General features: G+C 37.2%; 1 protein-coding gene across 4 annotated transcripts in view; it reads right to left on the reverse strand.

Annotated features, from left to right (window-relative positions):
* The window catches only part of ORC5 (origin recognition complex subunit 5), a 79,330-nt gene that overhangs the window by 51,432 nt on the left and 6,174 nt on the right, over window positions 1-21,724 (reverse strand). For all 4 annotated transcript variants that reach the window (XM_044946590.2, XM_006053469.4, XM_044946591.2 and 1 more), the window contains exons 3-6: window positions 21,215-21,415; window positions 16,352-16,426; window positions 10,921-11,032; window positions 1,352-1,482 (exon numbers count right to left, since the gene is read on the reverse strand). In XM_044946590.2, the coding sequence (XP_044802525.1) occupies window positions 1,352-1,482; window positions 10,921-11,032; window positions 16,352-16,426; window positions 21,215-21,415 (519 nt within the window). The remainder of the gene's footprint in view (window positions 1-1,351; window positions 1,483-10,920; window positions 11,033-16,351; window positions 16,427-21,214; window positions 21,416-21,724) is intronic.

Genomic DNA, 21,724 nt, shown 5'->3' on the forward strand with positions numbered 1-21,724 from the left:
AGGACATCAGAGTTAAGGAATGGTAACTACAAGTTATTTCCCAGGAATGACAGAGGATGAGTACTCGCTCCCGACTCCACCTCACGCAGGAACTGCGCACTGACCCTCTATCCCCTCTGTAAGCCCCCTTGCTGTCATTTCCCTCTGTCACCAGGAATCTCAGACATTCAACTTCTGGAGAGGTGTTAGTGATAAGCTTGAGCTAGAACAGTTTGTCTCTGGTTTGTTCCCTACTTAGAAGACACTTGAAATCTACATCTAAATCAGAAGAGGCCTACAATTTAAAAGTTCCAAAAACATACTAAATGTGAACACAATTTCTCCTATATTCTACCTCAAATACACACTGAATCCTTCTAAGTAATATTTTTCAGAGCAAAGAAAAGAACAAAGCAAAGAAAATATATCAAGAGAATCTGTTCCTTTGAAAGTTCCATTTTCTAACCTTAGACATTTTACCATCTTGTTACATGGAGATAAGATCTTAAGTATTAATAAAAGATTTTAAGAAACCAGATATTCTTGCCTTCTCCCTCATGGATCCACACAACTAAAGAACAAAGATCAAAATTAAGTTAAATATGAAAATTAAAGTAAATACATTTTCCAAACTGCCTATGAAGTATAAACAGCTAATGTTTAAAACAAATTTTTTTAAGTAACCTTTTATATAAATTCAAAGTAATCCTTTATACAAAGATGACTAACTCAAGGTTAGTGGCTAAGGAAAGACCTATGTAAAGCTTCTGATCATATTCAAGAGCATCTAGATTTCAGATCACTATCAATACATGTGCTGTGCTTAGCTGCTCAGTCGTGTCCTACTCTTTGCAACCCCAAGGGCTGTAGCCTGCCAGGCTCCTGTGTCCATGGGGATTCTCCAGGCAAGAATACTGGAGTGGGTTGCCATGCCCTCTTCCAGGAGATCTTCCCAACCCAGGGATCACACCCAGGTCTCCTGCACTGCAGGAGGATTCTTTACTGTCTGAGCTACCAGAGAAGCCCTGGTAATATCAATATATATTAATACAAAATCCTGAAAAACAATTGTTAAAAAAATTAGATATACAATTGCTTATTAAGTTTTCACACCTCCTCTCTGTTAGCCTTCATTTTAATTTTAATAAAAATTATTTGTGATTAGAGAAAAGAGAAAGGAGGAAATAAAAAACACACTCCTAAGGATATATGAAAGTAAACAACTAAAGATGACTGAAAGGTTTCAGATCAGGTCAAAATTTGTACTAACCCACAGATTTCTACTTCCAGAATAAATTTTTAGCTTCTAGCCTATCTCACACCTTTTCTACATAAAAGATGTACATTTTATTTAAGCAAAATGAGAACTCACCAGATGCCGGAGCTCTTTCAAATCTCGACAGACAGTATAGAAAACTCCAAGAAGAATGTTAATGTAGGCAGCATAGAAATCAGCTGAATACTCTGGAGGATGATCATGAGATAGGATCTTCTGCAGGTTCCCTGTTCACGGGACATAAATGAACAGAAATGACTGATCTAGAACCCTAGTCGTATCTTCTAGCATTTTATAATACAGGTTTAAACAATAAACACACAGGTTCAGCAATTATCAGAAATAATAAAACAGTTACAAGATTAGGATGTAAAAGTAATACAAGTTTTGAAACTGAGGTAAAAGAATCATGAATCTAACGTTCTAGAAAAATAACTAAATTTTACCTGACATATATACTAAGAAATGACATCTAAAGAAAATCACAAGAACCTTATAATAGGCAAAGCAACATCAATATCAAGAGCAAAAAAATAATATGGACTTCAGTTATTTTTCCAATTACATAAGTCAGCTAGGTAAAAACAAAGAGGTACTATATAAATCACCACCAAATTGGAAAATGTGCTTCATTTTTTTGTAAAATGAAAACAATTCAAGAATTTTTTCATGAAAATCTTCATCTTTACTTTGTCATTCCCTTTTTTAATAAAATGTGTTTTCTTCCTACAACTTTGGTTATCTTTATTTCTTTTATCTTACTCTTATACAGTATCACATGTTTAGAACCCTAAGTGAAAGTGAACGCTGCTCAGTCACATCCAACTCTATGGGACTCCATGGACTATACAGTCCATGGAATTCTTCAGGCCAGAATACTGGAGTGGATAGCCTTTCCCTTTTCCAGGGGATCTTCCCAAACAGGGATCGAGCCCAGGTGGCCATCATTGTGGGCGGATTCTTTACCAGCTGAGCCACAAGGGAAGCCCAAGAATACTGGGGTGGGTAGCCCATCCCTTCTCCAGAGACTCTTCCTGACCCAGGAACCGAGCTGGGGTCTCCAGCATTGCAGGTGGATTCTTTACCAACTGAGGTATCAGGGAAGCCTTTAGAATCCTAAACTTATATTTTATTCTGTTAGAAATGTAATATTGTAGAAGCACAGTTAAAACTAAAAAGAAACCATCTATTATTCAAAATTTCCCAGTTTATAGCACCTGAATCAGTCAGTCATTTATTCCTTATTGCAATTCCCTCTGACTTCTTGATGCGATGGTCTCTTTCGACTTCTCAGTTAAGAGCTCTTTGACCAAGAGTAGTACTGTAAACCTCGGAGAGGGCAATGGCACCCCACTCCAGTACTCTTGCCTGGAAAATCCCATGGATGGAGGAGCCTGGTAGGCTGCAGTCCATGGGGTCTCTAAGAGTCGGACATGATTGAGTGACTTCACTTTCATGAACTGGAGAAGGAAATGGCAACCCACTCCAGTGTTCTTGCCTGGAGAATCCCAGGGACGGGGGAGCCTGGTGGGCTGCCATCTATGGGGTCGCACAGAGTCAGACACGACTGAAGCGACTTAGCAGCAGCAGTACTGTAAACCTAGTTCCACAGGGTTCAAGACTATCACAATACTTTCAAGTGAAAATTCTTATGGAATGCTCTGATCAAGTCAATTTCCTTTTTCTTAAGAATCCTTCTGAGTATTTTTACTATGAATACGTTGCCATTTACCATCAGACCTTGATTTTAACTGTTCTCTTTTTCCTCACAGTCAATCAGGTACATAACAATACATATGGTCTATCAATAGATACTAATATACAGAAATTCAGAAATAGTTGTATATAATAGGATCTGCTAAACAGGGCAGTTGGCCAAACAAAATGCCAAAAACCAAATAAACAAAGTCCCCATTCTCAAAACATTTTAAAGCCTATTCTCATGCCTAGAATGTTATCCTGAAGGAATTCTAAATAGAGATTGTTGCTAGATCTGCAATTTTATATCACAACCACTGGAAAAAAATATACCAAGTTCAAAATTTGACTTTGAAGCCTATGTATTTTTACACCTAATAGCAATTTTAAATTTAATGTTACCAAGTTTTAAAACATAAATATTTGATACAGTAAAAACTTGTAAAAAGTACCTTAAAACTTGGAGATAAAGGTACTTATATATAAAAGCTGACAGATAACTGGATGGATGGAAGAAAGAGGGACTTCTGATTCCAGTCATGAGGGAGTATTTCCAGTTCAGAAATACTCTTCTATAAATAAACAACTAAAAACTGGACAAAATATAGAAAACAGCTATTTTCAGACATCAGGCAGCCAAGAACTCTAATACGAGAAAAGGGAAATGAGGTGAGTCTTACCATCAGCCAGGCTTTCTAATTAGAGGAAACTTTACAATAGTAGTATAGTAGAGTTGCAAAAGGAGCCCATTAATCTTAGTTGAGTTGAGACAGAGGTGAGAGTAGAGAAAGCTAAGGGTACTAGAATATACAGGGTAAACATCATGAGAGAAGGACACTATGCAGAGAAAAAGCCCCAGAAATCTGCCTTAAGGGTTGTCCTTGATTCTTAGCTGAATGCTAACATTTAAATGCATGCTGCTGCTGCTGCTAAGTTGCTTCAGTCGTGTCCGACTCTGTGCAACCCCATAGATGGCAGCCCACCAGGCGCCCCCGTCCCTGGGATTCTCCAGGCAAGAACACTGGAGTGGGTTGCCATTTCCTTCTCCAATGCGTGAAAGTGAAAAGTGAAAGTGAAGTCGTTCAGTCATGTCTGACTCTTAAGAGACCCCATGGACTGCAGCCTACCAGGCTCCTCTGTCCATAGGATTTTCCAGGCAAGAGTACTGGAGTGGGTTGCCATTGCTTCTCCTATTTGCATGCATAGATAGAGTAAAAGCCCAGAAAAAAACAAGCAAAACTTCTGGGGGAAAAAAAACAATTATTGGAGAACTGTAGGTCAAACAATCTCCAGAGTTCAGACAGGGGTATAATCTGTTCATTTTTTCCACCAGTAAGAATAGAGAAACTATACTAAATACATTGAGCATTCAGCAGAGAATCCAAAAGGACTTAGAAGTATCTTAGAAGTGGAACTAAAATTAGCCCTGAACCCTCTTTCCAAAAGAGCTTAAAAATAACTTCAAGCGGGTCAAACGTATCTTCAAGTGATTTAAATGCTTAACAGAAAAAAATCCAACATGTAACAACAAAAAATTTAATATCTATCATCCAATCAAAAATTACTAAGCACATGACAAAGTATAATGGATATCCATAACAGAGAAAAATCAGTCAATAGAAACAACCCCATCATGAAAGAGGTAATTGAATTAGTACACAAGGACATTAAAACAACTATTAAAAACATAATTATATGCTCAAGGAGATAAAGGAAAACAAAAGCATAATGAGATCTATAAAGAAAAATTCCACTGGATTCAGCAGTCACTCAGTCGTGTCCGACTCTCTGCGATCCCATGGACTGCAGCACTCCAGGCCTCCCTGTCCGTCACCAACTCCCGGAGGTTACACAAACTCATGTCCATATCAGTAGAGTCGGTGATGCCATGCAATCATCTCATCATCTGTCGTCCCCTTCTCCCATTTTCAATCTTCCCCAGCATCAGGGTCTTTTCCAGTGAGTCAGTACTTCACATCAGGTGGCCAAAGTATTGGAATTTCAGCTTCAGTATCAGTCCTTTCAATGAACATTCAGGACTGATTTCCTTTAAGATGGACTGGTTGGATCTCCTTGCAGTCCAAAGGATTCTCAAGTCATCTCCAACACCACAGTTCAAAAGCATCAATTCTTCCATGCTCAGCTTTCTTTATTGTCCAACTCTCACACCCATACATGACTACTGAAAAAACCATAGCTTTGACTAGACGGACTTTTGTTGGCAAAGTAATGTCTCTGCTTTTTAATATACTGTCTAGGTTGATCATAGCTTTTCTTCCAAGGAACAAGCATCTTTTAATTTCATGGCTGCAGTCACCATCTGCAGTGATTCTGGAGCCCCCCAAAATAAGGTCTCTCACTGTTTCCATTGTTTCCCCATCTATTTGCCATGAAGTGATGGGACCAGATGCCAGGATCTTAGTTTTTTGAATACCGAGTTTTAAGCCAACTTTTTCACTCTCCTCTTTAACTTTATCAAGAGGCTCTTTAGTTCTTCTTCACTTTCTGCCATAAGGGTGGTGTCATCTGCGTATCTGAGGTTATTGATATTTCTCCTGGCAAGCTTGATTCCAGCTTGTGCTTTATCCAGCCCAGCATTTCTCATGATGTACTCCGCATATAAGTTAAATAAGCAGGGTGACAATATACAGCCTTAATGTACTCCTTTCCTAATTTTGAACCAGTCTGTTATTCTATGCCCAGTTCTAACTGTTGCTTCTTGAATTGCATACAGATTTCTCAAGAGGCAGGTCAAGTGGTCTGGAATTCCCATCTCTTGAAGAATTTTCCACAGTTTGTTGTGATCCACAAGGTCAAAGGCTTTGGTGTAGTCAATAAAGCAGAAGTAGATGTTTTTGGAACTCTATTGCTTTCTTTATGATCCAGTGGATATTGGCAATTTGACCTCTGGTTCCTCTGCCTTTTTTAATTTTCTAATTTCATCTCTGGTTCCTGTGCCTTTTCTCTTTCTTTTTATCCACTGGATTGGATAATTGCAGATGAAGACACTTGTAGAGAAAAAGGTCAGTGAACTTGAAGACACAGAAGCAAAAGCTAAACCAAATAAAACACTGAGGAAAAAAGATACAAAGTTTAAATGAATAAATAAGAGATTCAGCAGGACAATATCAAGAGATCTAACGGTCATGTAATGCAGCCCTGGAAAAAGGTGGGGGGAGCAGAGGGGACAGATGAAATATTTTTAGAAATAATGGCTGAAAAATTCCCAAAGTTGAAACTATACATTCATTATCCAAAGGGCTGAACAAATCTCCAGGAGGGTACATGATGACAGATATTTTCCACCTTGCCTTTTCAGTTATGTAAAGCCCAACTGATCAGTGGAGATCAAAGGAGAAATAACTCCAGAAAGAATGAAGGGATGGAACCAAAGCAAAAACAATACCCAGTTGTGGAGGTGACTGGTGACAGAAGTAAGGTCTGATGCTGTAAAGAGCAATATTGCATAGGAACCTGGAATGTTAGGTCCATGAATCAAGGCAAACTGGAAGGGGTCAAACAGGAGATGGCAAGAGTGAACGTCGACATTCTAGGAATCAGTGAACTAAAATGCACTGGAATGGGTGAATTTAACTCAGATGACCATTATATCTACTACTGCGGGCAGGAATCCCTCAGAAGAAATGGAGTAGCCGTCATGCTCAACAAGAGTCCAAAACGCAGTACTTGGACGCAATCTCAAAAACGACAGAATGATCTCTGTTCATTTCCAAGGCAAACCATTCAATATCACAGTAATCCAAGGCTATGCCCCAACCAGTAATGCTGAAGAAGCTGAAGTTGAACGGTTCTATGAAGACCTACAAGACCTTTTAGAACTAACACCCAAAAAAGATGTTCTTTTCATTATAGGGGACTGGAATGCAAAAGTAGGAAGTCTAGAAACACCTGGAGTAACAGGCAAATTTGGCCTTGGAGTACAGAATGAAGCAGGCAAGGCTAATAGAATTTTGCCAAGAGAATGCACTGGTCATAGCAAACACCCTCTTCCAACAACACAAGAGAAGACTCTATACATGGACATCACCAGATGGTCAACACCGAAATCAGACTGATTATATTCTTTGCAGCCAAAGATGGAGAAGCTCTATACAGTCAGCAAAAACAAGACCGGGAGCTGACTATGGCTCATATCATGAACTCCTTATTGCCAAATTCAGGTTGAAATTGAAGAAAGTAGGGAAAACCACTAGACCATTCAGGTATGACCTAAATCAAATCCCTTATGATTATACAGTGGAAGTAAGAAATAGATTTAAGGGCCTAGATCTGATAGAGTGCCTGATGACTGAGGTTCGTGACATTGTACAGGAGACAGGGATCAAGACCATCCCCATGGAAAAGAAATGCAAAAAAGCAAAATGGCTGTCTGGGGAGGCCTTACAAATAGCTGTGAAAAGAAGAGAAGCGAAAAGCAAAGGAGAAAAGGAAAGATATAAGCATCTGAATGCAGAGTTCCAAAGAATAGCAAGAAGAGATTAGAAAGCCTTCCTCAGCGATCAATGCAAAGAAAGAGAGGAAAACAACAGAATGGAAAAGACAAGAGATCTCTTCAAGAAAATTAGAGATACCAAGGGAACATTTCATGCAAAGATGGGCTCGATAAAGGACAGAAATGGTATGGACCTAACAAAACAGAAGATATTAAGAAGATGTGGCAAGAATACACACAAGAACTGTACAAAAAAGAGCTTCACGACCAATTAATCACAATGGTATGATCATTCACCTAGAGCCAGACATCCTGGCCCACATGTGAAGTCGAGTGGGCCTTAGAAAGCATCACTACAAACAAAGCTAGTGGAGGTGATAGAATTTCAGTGGATCTATTTCAAATCCTGAAAGGTGATGCTGTGAAAGTGCTGCACTCAATATGCCAGCAAATTTGGAAAACTCAGCAGTGGCTACAGGACTGGAAAAGGTCAGTTTTCATTCCAGTTCCAAAGAAAGGCAATGCCAAAGAATGCTCAAACTACCACACAATTGCACTCATCTTACACGCTAGTAAAGGATGCTCAAAATTCTCCAAGCCAGGCTTCAGCAATACGTGAACCATGAAATTCCAAATGTTCAAGCTGGTTTTAGAAAAGGCAGAGGAACCAGAGATCAAATTGCCAACATCCGCTGGATCATGGAAAAAGCAAGAGAGTTCCAGAAAAACATCTATTTCTGCTTTGTTGACTATGCCAAAGCCTTTGACTGTGTGGATCACATTAAACTGTGGGAAATTCTGAAAGAGATGGGAATACAAGAACACCTGATCTGCCTCTTGAGAAACCTATATGCAGGTCAGGAAGCAACAGTTAGAACTGGACATGGAACCACAGACTGGTTCCAAATAGGAAAAGGAGTATGTCAAGGCTGTATATTGTCACCCTGCTTATTTAACTTATATGCAGAGTACATCATGAGAAACGCTGGGCTGGAAGAAGCACAAGCTGGAATCAAGATTGCTGGGAGAAATATCAATAACCTCAGATATGCAGATGATACCACCCGTATGGCAGAAAGTGAAGAGGAACTAAAAAGCCTCTTGATGAGAGTGAAAAAGTTGGCTTAAATCTCAACATTCAGAAAACGAAGATCATGGCATCTGGTCCCATCACTTCATGGGAAATAGATGGGGAAACAGTGGAAACAGTGTCAGACTATTTTTTTTTGGCTCCAAAATCACTGCAGATGGTGACTGCAGCCTTGAAATTAAAAGACGCTTACTCCTTGGAAGAAAAGTTATGACCAACCTAGATAGCATATGAAAAAGCAGAGACATTACTTTGCCAACAAAAGTCCGTCTAGTCAAGGCTATGGTTTTTCTAGTGGTCATGTATGGATGGAAGAGTTGGACTGTGAAGAAAGCTGAGCGCTGAAGAATTGATGCTTTTGAACTGTGGTGTTGGAGAAGGCTCTTGAGATTCCCCTGGACTGCAAGGAGATCCACCCAGTCCATTCTAAAGGAGATCAGCCCTGGGTGTTCTTTGGAAGGACTGATGCTAAAGCTGAAACTCCAATACTTTGGCCACCTCATGTGAAAAGCTGACTCATTGGAAAGGATTCTGATGCTGGGAGGGATTGGGAGCAGGAGGAGAAGGGGATGAAAGAGGATGAGATGGCTGGATGGCATCACTGACTCAATGGACGTGAGTCTGTGTGAACTCCGGGAGTTGGTGATGGACAGGGAGGCCTGGCGTGCTGCGATTCACGAGTCGCATAGAGTCGGACACGACTGAGCGACTGAACTGAACTGAAAGCACAAACAGTAACATATGTAAAGTGTAGGATAAAAATTGCACAAAGGTTGTCAGGTGGGAAATTATAAGTCACTGAGATTTTCAGATTGTTTACTAGAGCTCAGTATGATTTATTCCAATTGTTTGGAATTTAGTTATTCCAATAACTAAACCAAAAACCTGACTAACTGTACTATAATCCAACCGAAGGAAAAAAAAAAAATTACCAAAAGATGAGCAGTCTGCATGTGGGAGAGACCAGAAAACAAGAAATCCAAATTAGGCTCTGATACTGCTAGGAGGAAAGGGTGTCCTGAACGTTAGATAACACAGTCCTACAGATGACATATGTACCAAGTTATGACTGGATGACTCAGGCACTAAGATTATCCTTTTGCCCAGGTTTATTCTTACTTATTCTCACTATAATTTGGCTTATCAATTAATACTTTTTTTTTTTTAACTTTTTCTTGTGTGATGGTGTTTTTGAATTTTTTTAAAAAATGATATGTTAAAGGCTCTAAAATTTCATAACTAGATGAACTTGTTTCCATATCATACTTTTCAAAAATCTACACTTTCCTATACTCTTTAAAATTAACAAGATCACTTTTATGTCCTTAAATTGTCTCCATCTCTGCTGCTTTACATCCAAATTTTTAAAAAAATCACAATTCATGATAACATACTTTAATATCAACATCACTAGAAAACTAGCATTTCAAAATAATTTTTCACTACTTAAACCTAAAATAGGTCATGAAAAATTTTAACATCTAACAGTCATGACATTAAATACAAAGAAATTTTTTAATCAAATCCTTTATTTTCTTCCTACCCTTTTCTCCTTGTGATTTTCATAGCCCTATTAAAAATAAGGGCTCCCTTTATCTATTTTGGTCTTCTTTTTTCTGTCTCAGTTAATTAGCAAAGGCAGGAGGTGTTATTTGACTGCTGTGTTCTTGTGAAAACAGGCAAAACTGTGTTGATCTTAAAAATCAATGTTTATAGCTGTTAGTTCAAAGGGACAGTATTTTGAAGCCAAGGTCAAGGAAAGGTATCTTTTTCACAGCTTCTAACCACCTTATGCTTAAGTTATAATCTTTGAATCAGAAGTATCATATTTGTACAGTAACAGCACAGTATTAATCTACAAAACTACTCAGAAACACAAAAAGCTATTGTGCTTTTCAAAAGATAAAGATCATTAAGATCTATGAATTTAAGATTAAGCACACACACACAACAATAAGGACTAGTGGTTGCTACTGTAAGAGTTACAGTAATGAAAAATGAGATTTACAAAATTAAAAGATACATTCTGGGTAGTACTTAACTCAGGCACATGGTATACAAACATTTCAGTACAATTTTAATGTACTTTGCTAACTTAGTCTGATTTTCACTTATAAGGATATTATAATCACAACATATATATCTTACTGTTCTGACTACAAAAATGTGAAAATACACCATTAGCATAAATATGTGAGAAATGCTCATTCAAAAAAAAGTTATTATAAGAGAACCATCTCTCATAGTTCCAAAATAAAATCTCTATTAACTGCAGAAATACAAACATTTATTTGAGATTGGCAGCAAACCCTAATAGATTAAGACATCAAAGTATTCTCATTTGAACATGCTAGCTTAATCTTTAAAACAACAAAAAAATATTTTATTGAGTATCATTAGTCAAAATAATGTATTCAATTTTACCTATGCTATAATCAGGGAAATACAAGACAAATGGCTCAAAGCATCCGGTATTTGGACGAAACTTTTCCCAAACAATTTCACTGAGAAAGATAACAGTCACATTTCTGTCACTCTGTAAAAGAGATAAATAAAAGTAAACTTGCATTAAAAAATCTTAAACAGAACAATAATTCCATTTGAATTTTTCTTTCAAAATAAATCCAGCCAAGTTCTAATATATAGCAAATTATTTGCATATTAATAAGCCATATTTAGAAAACCTAATCAAGGAGCTCATCTTTATATGCAAATTTTCCTACATAATTACTTAAAATTTCCATAAAACTTTCAGGTTAATTGACAATTCAGTTACACGTAACACTAGCAGAGTCACACAAGGACTTATTTTATAGAAATTAAGAAACACATCTGCTTGAATGATTAAAATAAAATCTTTTAATGGGTGTTTTCAAACCATACACTTAAACCAAAAAAGGCAAAACTGAAATGGCTATAGCACCCACAAAAAATAATATATTTGTTGAAGAAGATGATGAGCATACATTAAAAACACAAACAAGAATGAGCATCCAAAATACCAATGTTAAGTAAACAGACATCTTTTGAAATTATAATATTCTAGAAATAACATTAAGAGAACAAGCTCAGTGTGTATGTTATCCTTCTACAGAGTGGCCATGAAAGCTAATTCTAATGCTAGAATTTATCTGTAGACACCTCTGCATTCCCAAAACAAATTTTAATTCTTCTCATGTTCTTTTGGATGTCTCCTAAGTTGAGTAACAGATATGATATCTGTTTTGTTCTATAACTATTCTTAGGACCAAATCTCTTACACTATTCTTTGATGGTGATTTACTTTTATAGTTTCTAACTTATGTGTAATCTTTTATTCAAATTTTCATTCTTTATAGAAATATACTTCTGGCTAACAAAGATAGTTAAGTTCAATAAATTAATGACTCCATAGAAAATGTAGCATCTTCATGAAAGAGAAGATTTTTACTTTCAAATGCTTTTTGTCTTATTAATTTTTAATAATTCCTGATTACTATAGAGATAAATGGGCATGCTCTAAACACAATCTTCATCACAAAGCATTGAGCTGCTTTTGCTTTAAAATATGATTATCCAAAAGCATTTTATAAAATCAGCTAAAAAAATACTGAGAGGTTAAAAAATCGAGGCTATTTATCAGTCTAAAAGGACTGATAAAAGGTTGGTTCTCATCTGTTCATCTGAAAGCACTTTCAACTGCAGTGATATTTATCATAATTTAAACTTCATTTTACTCTGATAAGTATTTAATATAAAAAGTGGGAAATGCTTTGGCTATATTTCTTTTCAATGACATACACATTTAAAAATCAAGCATGTTTTCAGAAACATCAAAACAACAATTTTCTTTTCTGGTGGAGCTGAGCTTATATGAATTGTTTCATTTTCTTCAAATAGCTTCTATAACTAAAAGTAAAAAAAGTGAATGGCCTAACTACTGTGGCGGGATGCATGATCACCATTACTAGGCACAGCGGAAAATAAGGGAGTAAGTTTTACTGAAAGGTGAGAGGACAGCAAGAATGCACTCTGGCTACCAGAGAAGGAGTCCTTGAACAAAGCAATGGGAAACAGTGGATGAATACACGCAAAAACAAAAATAAATCCCACAAACTCAACACAACAAAAAGAGAGGAAGAGACCTCTAGTCAATGAGGACAGATCCCTGGGGTCAGTAGTAAACTGCCAAGAAATAATTAAACTGGGAGAGGCTAGACTACATGAGAAGACTTCCAGATTACACCACCAAGAGTTATACTTACTTTTCTCCTGTCTTCTCCACATCTCCCTCCCAAGACTATTAGTAAAAGTGGATTTTAGGAGTTAATCTTAAGCATACAATGATTTAAGTGGCAATCAGTTTAGAACTTTTAGTTACTCAAATTTGAGTAATGCATTTAACTTTTAAAGGTGGAAAGACTCTAGGCACTGTCTCCCCAAATATTTACTTAATTTTTATTATCAGTTCAGGCGTGTCCAACTCTTTGTGACCCCATGGACTGCAGTATGCCAGGCCTCCCTGTCCATCACCAACTCCCGGAGTTTACTCAAAATTCAAATCCATTGAGTGGGGAATGCCATCCAACCATCTCATCCTCTGTCATCCCCTTCACCTCCCATTTTCAATCTGTCCAAGGATCAGGGTCTTTTCCAATGAGTCAGCTCTTCACATCAGGTGGTCAGAGTATTGGAGTTTCAGCTTCAGTATCAGTCCTTCCAATGAATATTCAGGACTGACTCCCTTTCGGATTGACTGGTTGGATCTCCTTGCTGTCCAAGGACTCTCAAGAGTCTTCTCCAACACCACAGTTCAAAAGCATCAGTTCTTCAGGACTCAGCTTTCTTTATAGTCTAACTCTCACATCCATACATGACTACTTGAAAAAACACAACTTTGACTAGACAGACTTTTGTTGGTAAAGTAACGTCTGTTTTTTAATATGCTGTCTAGGTTAGTCATAGCTTTTCTTTCAAGGAGCAAGCATCTTTTAATTTCATGACTGCAGTCACCACCCGCAGTGATTCTGGAGCCCCAAAAAATAAAGTGTCTCACTGTTTCCATTATTTCCCCATCTATTTGCCATGAAGTGATGGGACTGGATGCCAGGATCTTAGTTTTGTGAATGTTGAGTTTTAAGCCAACTTTTTCACTCTCCTCTTTCATCAAGAGGCTCTTTAGTTCTTCTTCACTTTCTGCCGTAAGGGTGGTGTCATCTGCGTATCTGATGTTATTGATATTTCTCCTGGCAATCTTGATTCCAGCTTGTGCTTCATTCAGCCTGGCATTTCTCATGATGTACTCTGCATATAAGTTAAATAAGCAGGGTGATAATATACAGCCTTGATGTACTCCTTTCCTGATTTGGAACCAGTCTGCTGTTCTATGTCCAATTCTAACTGTTGCTTCTTGACCCGCATACCGATTTCTCAGGAGCAGCAAACTCCAGCTCACCAGCAACAAGGAGCAGAACAATGTGGAGGAGGAAGATGGTGGAGTAGAAGGAGGTGTACTCATCTTCTCCTGTGAGAACGCCAAAATTACAACTCGCTGCTAAACAACCATCGACTGGAAAATGTTGGATCCCACCACAAAAAGATACCCCACGTCCAAGGACAAAGGAGAAGCCCCAGGAAGACAGTCAGAGGGGCGAAACTGCGTTTAGAATCAAACCCCATACCCACCAGAGACACTCAGAGGGTTCAAACAAACCTTGTGTGCACCAGGACCCAGAGACCCCACAGAGATTGAGCCAGAACTGTGTTTGAGTGTCTCCTGCAGAGGTACAGTCAGCAGTGGCCTGCCTCAGAGGCAGGGGCTCTGGGTACAGCAGACCTGGGTATGGCATAAGCCCTCAGCCATCAGAACTTAACAGGGCTGGGGAAACAGACTCTTGGAGAGCACAAACAAAACCTTGTGTGCACCAGGACCCAGGAGAAAGGACCAGTGACCCTAAAAGAGACTGACACAGACTTGCCCGTGAGTGTCCAGGAGTCGCCAGCAGAGGCATGGGTCGGCGGTGGCCTGCTGCAGGGTTGGGGGTATGCAGTGCAGCAGTGCATGCATGGGACCTTTTGAAGGAGGTCGCCATTATCTTCATTACCTCCACCATAGTTTGGCCTCAGGTCAAACAACAGGGAGGGAACACAGCCCTGCTTATCAACAGAAATTTGGGTTAAAGATTTACTGAGCACGGCCCCGCCCATCAGAACAAGACCTAGTTTCCCCTCAGTCAGTCTCTCCCATTAGGAAGCTTCCATAAGCTTCTTATCCTTACCCATCAGAGAGCCAAGAGAATTAAAACCACAATCACAGAAACCTAATCAAACTGATCTCATGGACCACAGCCCTGTCTAACTCAATGAAACTATGAGCCATGCCTTGTAGGGCCACCCAAGACAGACAGGTCGTGGTGGAGAGTTCTGACAAAATGTGGTCCACTGGAGAAGGGAATGGCAAACCACTTCTTATTCTTGCCTTGAGAACCCCATGGACAGTATAAAAAGGCAAAAAGATAGGACACTGAAAAGATGAACTCCCCAGGTCAGTAGGTGTCCAATATGCTACTGGAGATCAGTAGAGAAATAAGTTCAGAAAGAATGAAGAGATGGAGCCAAAGCAAAAACAACATCCAGTTGTGGATGTGACTGGTGATGGAAGTAAAGTCTGATGCTGTAAAGAACAATACTGCATAGAAACCTGGAATGTTAGGTCCATGAATCAAGGTAAGTTGGAAATGGTCAAACAGGAGATGGCAAGAGTGAACATCTACATTTTAGAAATCAGTGAACTAAAATGGACTGGAATAGGTGAACTTAACTCAGATGAGCATTATATCTACTACTGTAGGCAAGAATCCCTGAGGAGAAATGGACTAGCCATCATAGTCAACAAAAGAGTCCAAATTGTAGTACTTGGATGCAATCTCAAAAACAACAGAATAATCTGTTCATTTCCAAGGCAAACCATTCAATATTACAGTAATCCAAGTTTATGCCCCAACCAATAATTTTTATTATAATGTCCCTTAATATTATACTTAAATAACAGAGACATAAAATTAAGTAGGTATAAACTACTTATGTTCAAGGTACTTATAAAGTTATAAAACCAATCTTTTAATTTATAAGTTAAATAGAAGATTATAAAGCCAATAAAACTTAAATTAACATTATTTGAATATGATGAACATTACTGTTTTGCTTAAACTAAATGTTTATTCCTTCATCAATATGGTACTAACAGGAAATAGCCTTTTGAGTTTAGTATTCCTATACCAACTGGTATTGGTGAAAACTGAACTCTCTCACCGATTTCCTTTACTCAAACTACTATAAACTACTATCTGTTGTTGCCATTGTATTATTTGTTTTCGCCTGACACGTATGTTGATACACAGTAAATTTATCCCTTTCTTTTCTTATGAAGCCCTGACAATTAGAATTAATATTATTCAGTGCCAACACAATTTTAAGTTGCAACACAAAGTTGGTTCCAATAACTGAGTGGCCATGAGACAGAATGTCAGATGATCCAGAGCAGACCTGTCATTCTATTTTATATTTCTTAAAAGAAAATTTTAAAATTCTTGCAGACAGTTCAAAGTCTAGCCCTTTCCCACCATTTATTCTAGTAAACACCTGAATTCTTTTAGCAGAAAGTAGTGTTAGCCACTTCACAATCAAAAATAAAAGCTAAATAACTGAAGAATAAGTGTGATCAAAGTACAAATCGATTAAAACTTTGAAAAAATCTTCAACTTCACTCATAATAGAGAGAGATTATTTCTCAGCTATCCAATAGGCAAAAAGAAAAAACTGACAACACATATCTACTGATTAGGCCATAGGGGAAAAAGATTCACACATCACTTACCAATTCTTGTAATCTAAGAAATCCAGGTAAAAGGTTTGCTTCCATATCTCTTAGATACTCGGCTTTATCTAGAACCTTGTTTAAAAAACCACAGTGTCAAAATCAATTTTAAAAGTCCTTTCACAAAACATTTACATAATATAATTCAAGATTTGAACCTTCCATGTTAAAAAATGTGACATGAATTAATATTTTAAAGAGTATTAAAATTTATGGAAGACATTTCAAATAGGTCAATAAGTCTACTAACATGTTTTAACCCAAATTTTAGAGAATAAGTCATAATTACACTTAAAAAGGTTTTAAAGATAAACTATCAAAAAGATAGTGAATTAAGATGTTAAGGACCTTTTCTTATAGGTATACACGAAATGAAACTACATGCATTTTTATGTCACTTAATAAAAGATAAATGTCTACCACATGCCAATAATAACAAAGCTTTCTGACCTGAGAGATAGAAGAAAATTCTAAATTTCAATATGTAAAACTTTACTTGCTTGAACTTTGTAAATGCATGCTAAACCCTTTAGCTAGAAAACCAAACATGTTAAGAAAGATTAAATTTTTGTTCAGTGTTATGATAATACTACTGGGATTATAATTATAATCATTTACATTAGGAATACAATTAAAGTTCAGAAAGTATAATATTATTTCCCTGAATAATCCAAAATGTTTTATATCTGTTTTGCTGATTAACAGGCAGCTTGAAACAATGTATGAGAGTAATCAACTTAAGATATTTTATTCCTAATTCATTTAGACAAAATAAAGCTAGTTATTTACTGCTAAAAAGAAACAAATTAGTTTCTCAACTATGTATTCTCAATATGCAATTTTCCCATCAATTTCCATTTAAAACTCTCTGATACAGCACACAGATTAATTCAAATAAATTGGTCCATTTGTATGCCCATTTTAATTCAAAACACAAAGCTGAAGCAGTAATAGTTCATTCTTCTGACTTAATATAATTAACCCACTGTAATTAATGGTTTGATAGTATTTTAATAAATGATACTTCTTTAAAGCAATTATCAAATAACTAATACTCAAGTTAAAATTTTAATTCAAACATTTTAAAAAATAATCTACATGAAAGTAATCTAATAGACTTGATTTGTAAGGATGTTTACTAACTAGAAAACATTCTCAAACATCTTTCTGCATTATTTCCTAAGTGCTGAAGCTTACCAATTCATATAATTAAATAACTGCATATTCTACAAAATTACTCTAAATGTTCTACGCTAAACACCTACAAACTTTTTCACCTTTAATGTTTAGTCATCTAACAAACAACATTGAATGCCAACACTGATCCATGAGGCCTGAAAAAGGAGTTGGGTCCTACTGATTCCTCATGGCTCCTCACAGAATATTGATCTCTCCTCCTCCCTGAAGACACAGCTTTGAAACTCTACTTGTTGGAGTTATCCAACACTCTGGGGTCTTTCCTCCTTGTTCTTTAAATGTTACAGTTTCTGACTATCATGTTTCTAACATAACTCCTATATTTTTTGCATATTTAAAAATCTACATAAATGACTTCCTTCTGATATGGTAGACTATTTATTTCCTTAAATCCCTCTCTCCTCCAATGATCTTGTCACCTATCCTACCCAGTGAAAGATCAACTTATATTCTGTATCACTGGCTTATGAAGTGTGATCTGTAGGCCCCTTTAAGGTGAGGGCAGCGGGGTGTGCTGTTTCTGATAATACTAAAATTTTATATGCCTTCTTCTACCATGGTGATATTTGTACTAATGTTAAAAGAAGCAACTGTGGGTTAAATTTAAGTAGCCTTAGCATAAATCAAGGTAATGGTGCCAAACTATTCTAGCAGTTGTTAATTCTTTACTATGTACTTACTCTAAGATGGAGCGGATGTACTTTTTCCTATTCCTCCTAAGTAAAATTAAGAATCTTGAGTATTACATACAAAACAAATAAGGCTCTGAAAGGTGGAAAGAAGGCAAACTAGCTAGGGACCTCAGGACCAGAAGAATGACAACTCACTTCGGAGGGTGAATTGTCTAAGTTATTTTCTTGCCTCATGTGTAGAGCTGAAGAAGCCTACAACACAGAAAGGCCAAGGAGAAGAAACCAAAAGCACTCCAACAAAAGCCTACTTTTTCTAGTCAAAGGTACAGGAAAGGGGAAGCCTAGAGAGACTTCCAAGACTATTCACTATCTAAGTTTTATTTGTACATCAATGATATCTTCTGTCTCCTAATTTCTTCACTACCTCAATACTGGAGCACCACAGTACTCAGTCACTGGACTCAACTCTTTTCTAACTCTCTCACTCTGCTGGTGACCTAATCCTATCTTGCAGCTTAAAGTATATGCTCAGAAATCCAAAATGGTATTTCCATGTTGGACCTCTCTTGACCTCAGACGCCAAGTGTCCAAGTGCCAACTCAACATTTCTACTTGGACTTTACATGCCCAAAACCAAATTCCTCAGGATTTTTACCCCCAGCAAGACCCCACCTGCTGTAGTTTTCTTCACTCAGATCATGACAAAGTCATTCCTTCAGCTGCACAAAAACTTTGTAACTAGCTGTATCAGTTTCCTAGCTGCCATAACAAAATAAGGCAAACAGGGTGGTTTAAGAGAAACTTATTATCTCACAGTTGTGGAGGCTGTAACTGTCAGATCAAGCAGGGCCATGTTTTCTGTGAAGGTGCTAGAGAAGGAGGTGTATCAGGTCTCTCTTCTAGCTCCTGATAATTCCTTGCCTTGTGGCAACATACTTTATGTGGCATTCTCCCTGTGTGCATGTCTGTCTCTACATTTCTTCTTTTTCACTAGGACATCAGTCATATTGGATGAGGGGCCCAATCTTCCAGTATGACCTCAACTTAATTAGAACCACAATGATCTCATTTACAAATAAGGTCATATTTTGAGGTTCTAGGGGCTAGAACTTCAACATACTTTTTGGAGGAAACTTCAACAACTTCTCGGAGGAAACAAATCAACCCATAACACTAGCCTGCATGCTTCTATCTTGTACTTTTTCTTTCTCAGCATTACCCCTCTCCCCTCTTACTTAAACTATTCCAGCCAAAATGGCCTTCTTGATACTCCAATCTCTGTATGCTCACACAAATCTCTCTGCTTGGAATACTCTTTTTTTTTTTTTAAGATATTTTCATGGCTTGCCCCTTACTTCCATCCAGTTTCAGCTCTGTTATCATTATCTCAGTGAGATCTTCTCTGCCCTTCTCACTTAGAAAATAACTATCCCCCCCCCACAGCTGATTCTGCCTTACTCTAATGTACCACATCCACTACATATTAACTTGCTTATTATCTACCTTTTTCAATTAGATTATAAGCCCCAAGTGGGCGAAGACTCTTTTGTCCCTGTTTTATCTCCAGTATCTAAAACAGTGCCTGGGATATTTGCATAAATAAATGAACAAAATTAAAAAGTGGAAGGAACTATTTTATACATTTAAGAAGATGCAAGAATGCATAAAACTCAGTCCTTTCAGTGAGTTTATAACTTAGCTGTTATGAGATGGTATTATATTAAAATTGAATTTCAATTCCAAAGATAATCATTTTTAAAGTAAGATTAAAGTATTATAAAAAATTTACTAACATAAAGCACATTATATACTTTCAGTTGTCTGCTAATTATTTTCAAATTGATGTAACAAGTTAAACTCAAACTAAGTCAATCTAAAATCAAATGATTCATCTTTCCCAGACGTACCCCATACACAATTGACAAATTTGACCTTTGCTATCTCTTACATTTATTCTTTTCTGCATTTTCTACCCCAACTCTAATCCAGGCCCAGATTGCCTCTAATGAAAACAGTTACAAGAGCCTCAAAACCATCTAGCCTATGTCTTTCAATTCCCTCCAATCTATCTATTCAACATGCCTTCAGAGCAATTTTCCTAAAGCATGTTTGTTGCTCTACATCTTCCTCTTACTGAATAGGAAACGAAATAAGGCACATTAGTATGGTTTTCAAGACACTCCATGATCTACCCCTCCCACTTTTCTAGTTTTCTTTGTCTTCCCTCATATTTTATAACCCACAAAGACCAGAGTATTTGGTATTCCCTAGGCTCCATTCCCATCTACATGCCTTTGCCTAATTTCCTCCATCTGAAATTTCTCTTCTTTATTTTCTTTCTACTAACACCCTAATCATATTTTTAGCTCCATCTCAGATGTTATCACCTTATAAGGCTGTACCAGATGTACCTGGATCAGCGCTTTGCCTATCAATGTTATCACTAATCACATTCTACATGTAGTCATATATGAGTATATCATAACTCTTTTACTAAAACTGAAGCTCCCTTTAGATAAGAACTACATCTATAGACTCATAGACATAGAAAACAAACCAGTGGTTACCAGTGGGCACAGGGAATGAAGAAGGGGCAACATAAAGGCAGAGGATTAAGAGGTACAAACTACTACATATAAAATAAATAAGCTACAAGGATACACTGTAGAGCACAGAAAATATAGTGAATGTTTTATAATAACTATAAATGGAGTCAGTTCAGTTCAGTCGCTTAGTTGTGTCCGACTCCTTGCGACCCCATGAATTGCAGCACACCAGGCCTCCCTGTCCGAATCAATGTTTCAGGTGTACTACACTGTACATCTGAAACATATATTATATTGCAAATCAACTATACATACCTCAATTGAAAAAGTATACCTCAGTTTAAAAAAAGAAATATATCATTTTTTTAATCACATAAGCACCTTGTACAATGCACTGTACATAACAGATCTCAAAAAAAAAATATGGAAACTGATTTCATAGATCAGTTTTCAAGTAAGAGATGATATAATGAAATTAAATTACTTACAATATATACAGTCTGATCCTTGAGATTTTCAGCTTCAGTTATTCGTTTAAATAAGCGAACAAAGTCATTAAATATTTCACAGGTTATATGAGTAGAACATTCACCCTCTGAAGAACTAAGATGATTCAATTTGTTTAAAATTTGTTCCAAAAGCAGTCTCAAGGTAAAGCACTCAACACAATTCACAAAGACATGTGGAAGCTGAAAACAAAAACAAAAAGTATAAATAGAAAACATACAAACACAATAATGGCTTTGCTGGATATCCCGTTTGCCCTTCTAAATCTATACCCCACCATTCTCCAAACTGCTCTGTGCCCCCCGAGGTTGACCACTACAGACTGCATCGCTCAGACTCTAGTTTTTCTGGATCTAGTGGATTCAGTCAATGGGAAGAACCAGGAGACAGACGAAGAGTGGTGAGAGAAAAAAACTAAGTATTCCCTTGACTCCCTCTCCCATCCCTCAGTGGCCCAGAGCTTGACAGTGGCTCCATCTTCTCCTAAAGGC

The sequence above is a fragment of the Bubalus bubalis genome, chromosome 8, assembly GCF_019923935.1.
Source record: "Bubalus bubalis isolate 160015118507 breed Murrah chromosome 8, NDDB_SH_1, whole genome shotgun sequence".
NCBI classification, from domain to species: Eukaryota; Metazoa; Chordata; class Mammalia; order Artiodactyla; family Bovidae; genus Bubalus; species Bubalus bubalis.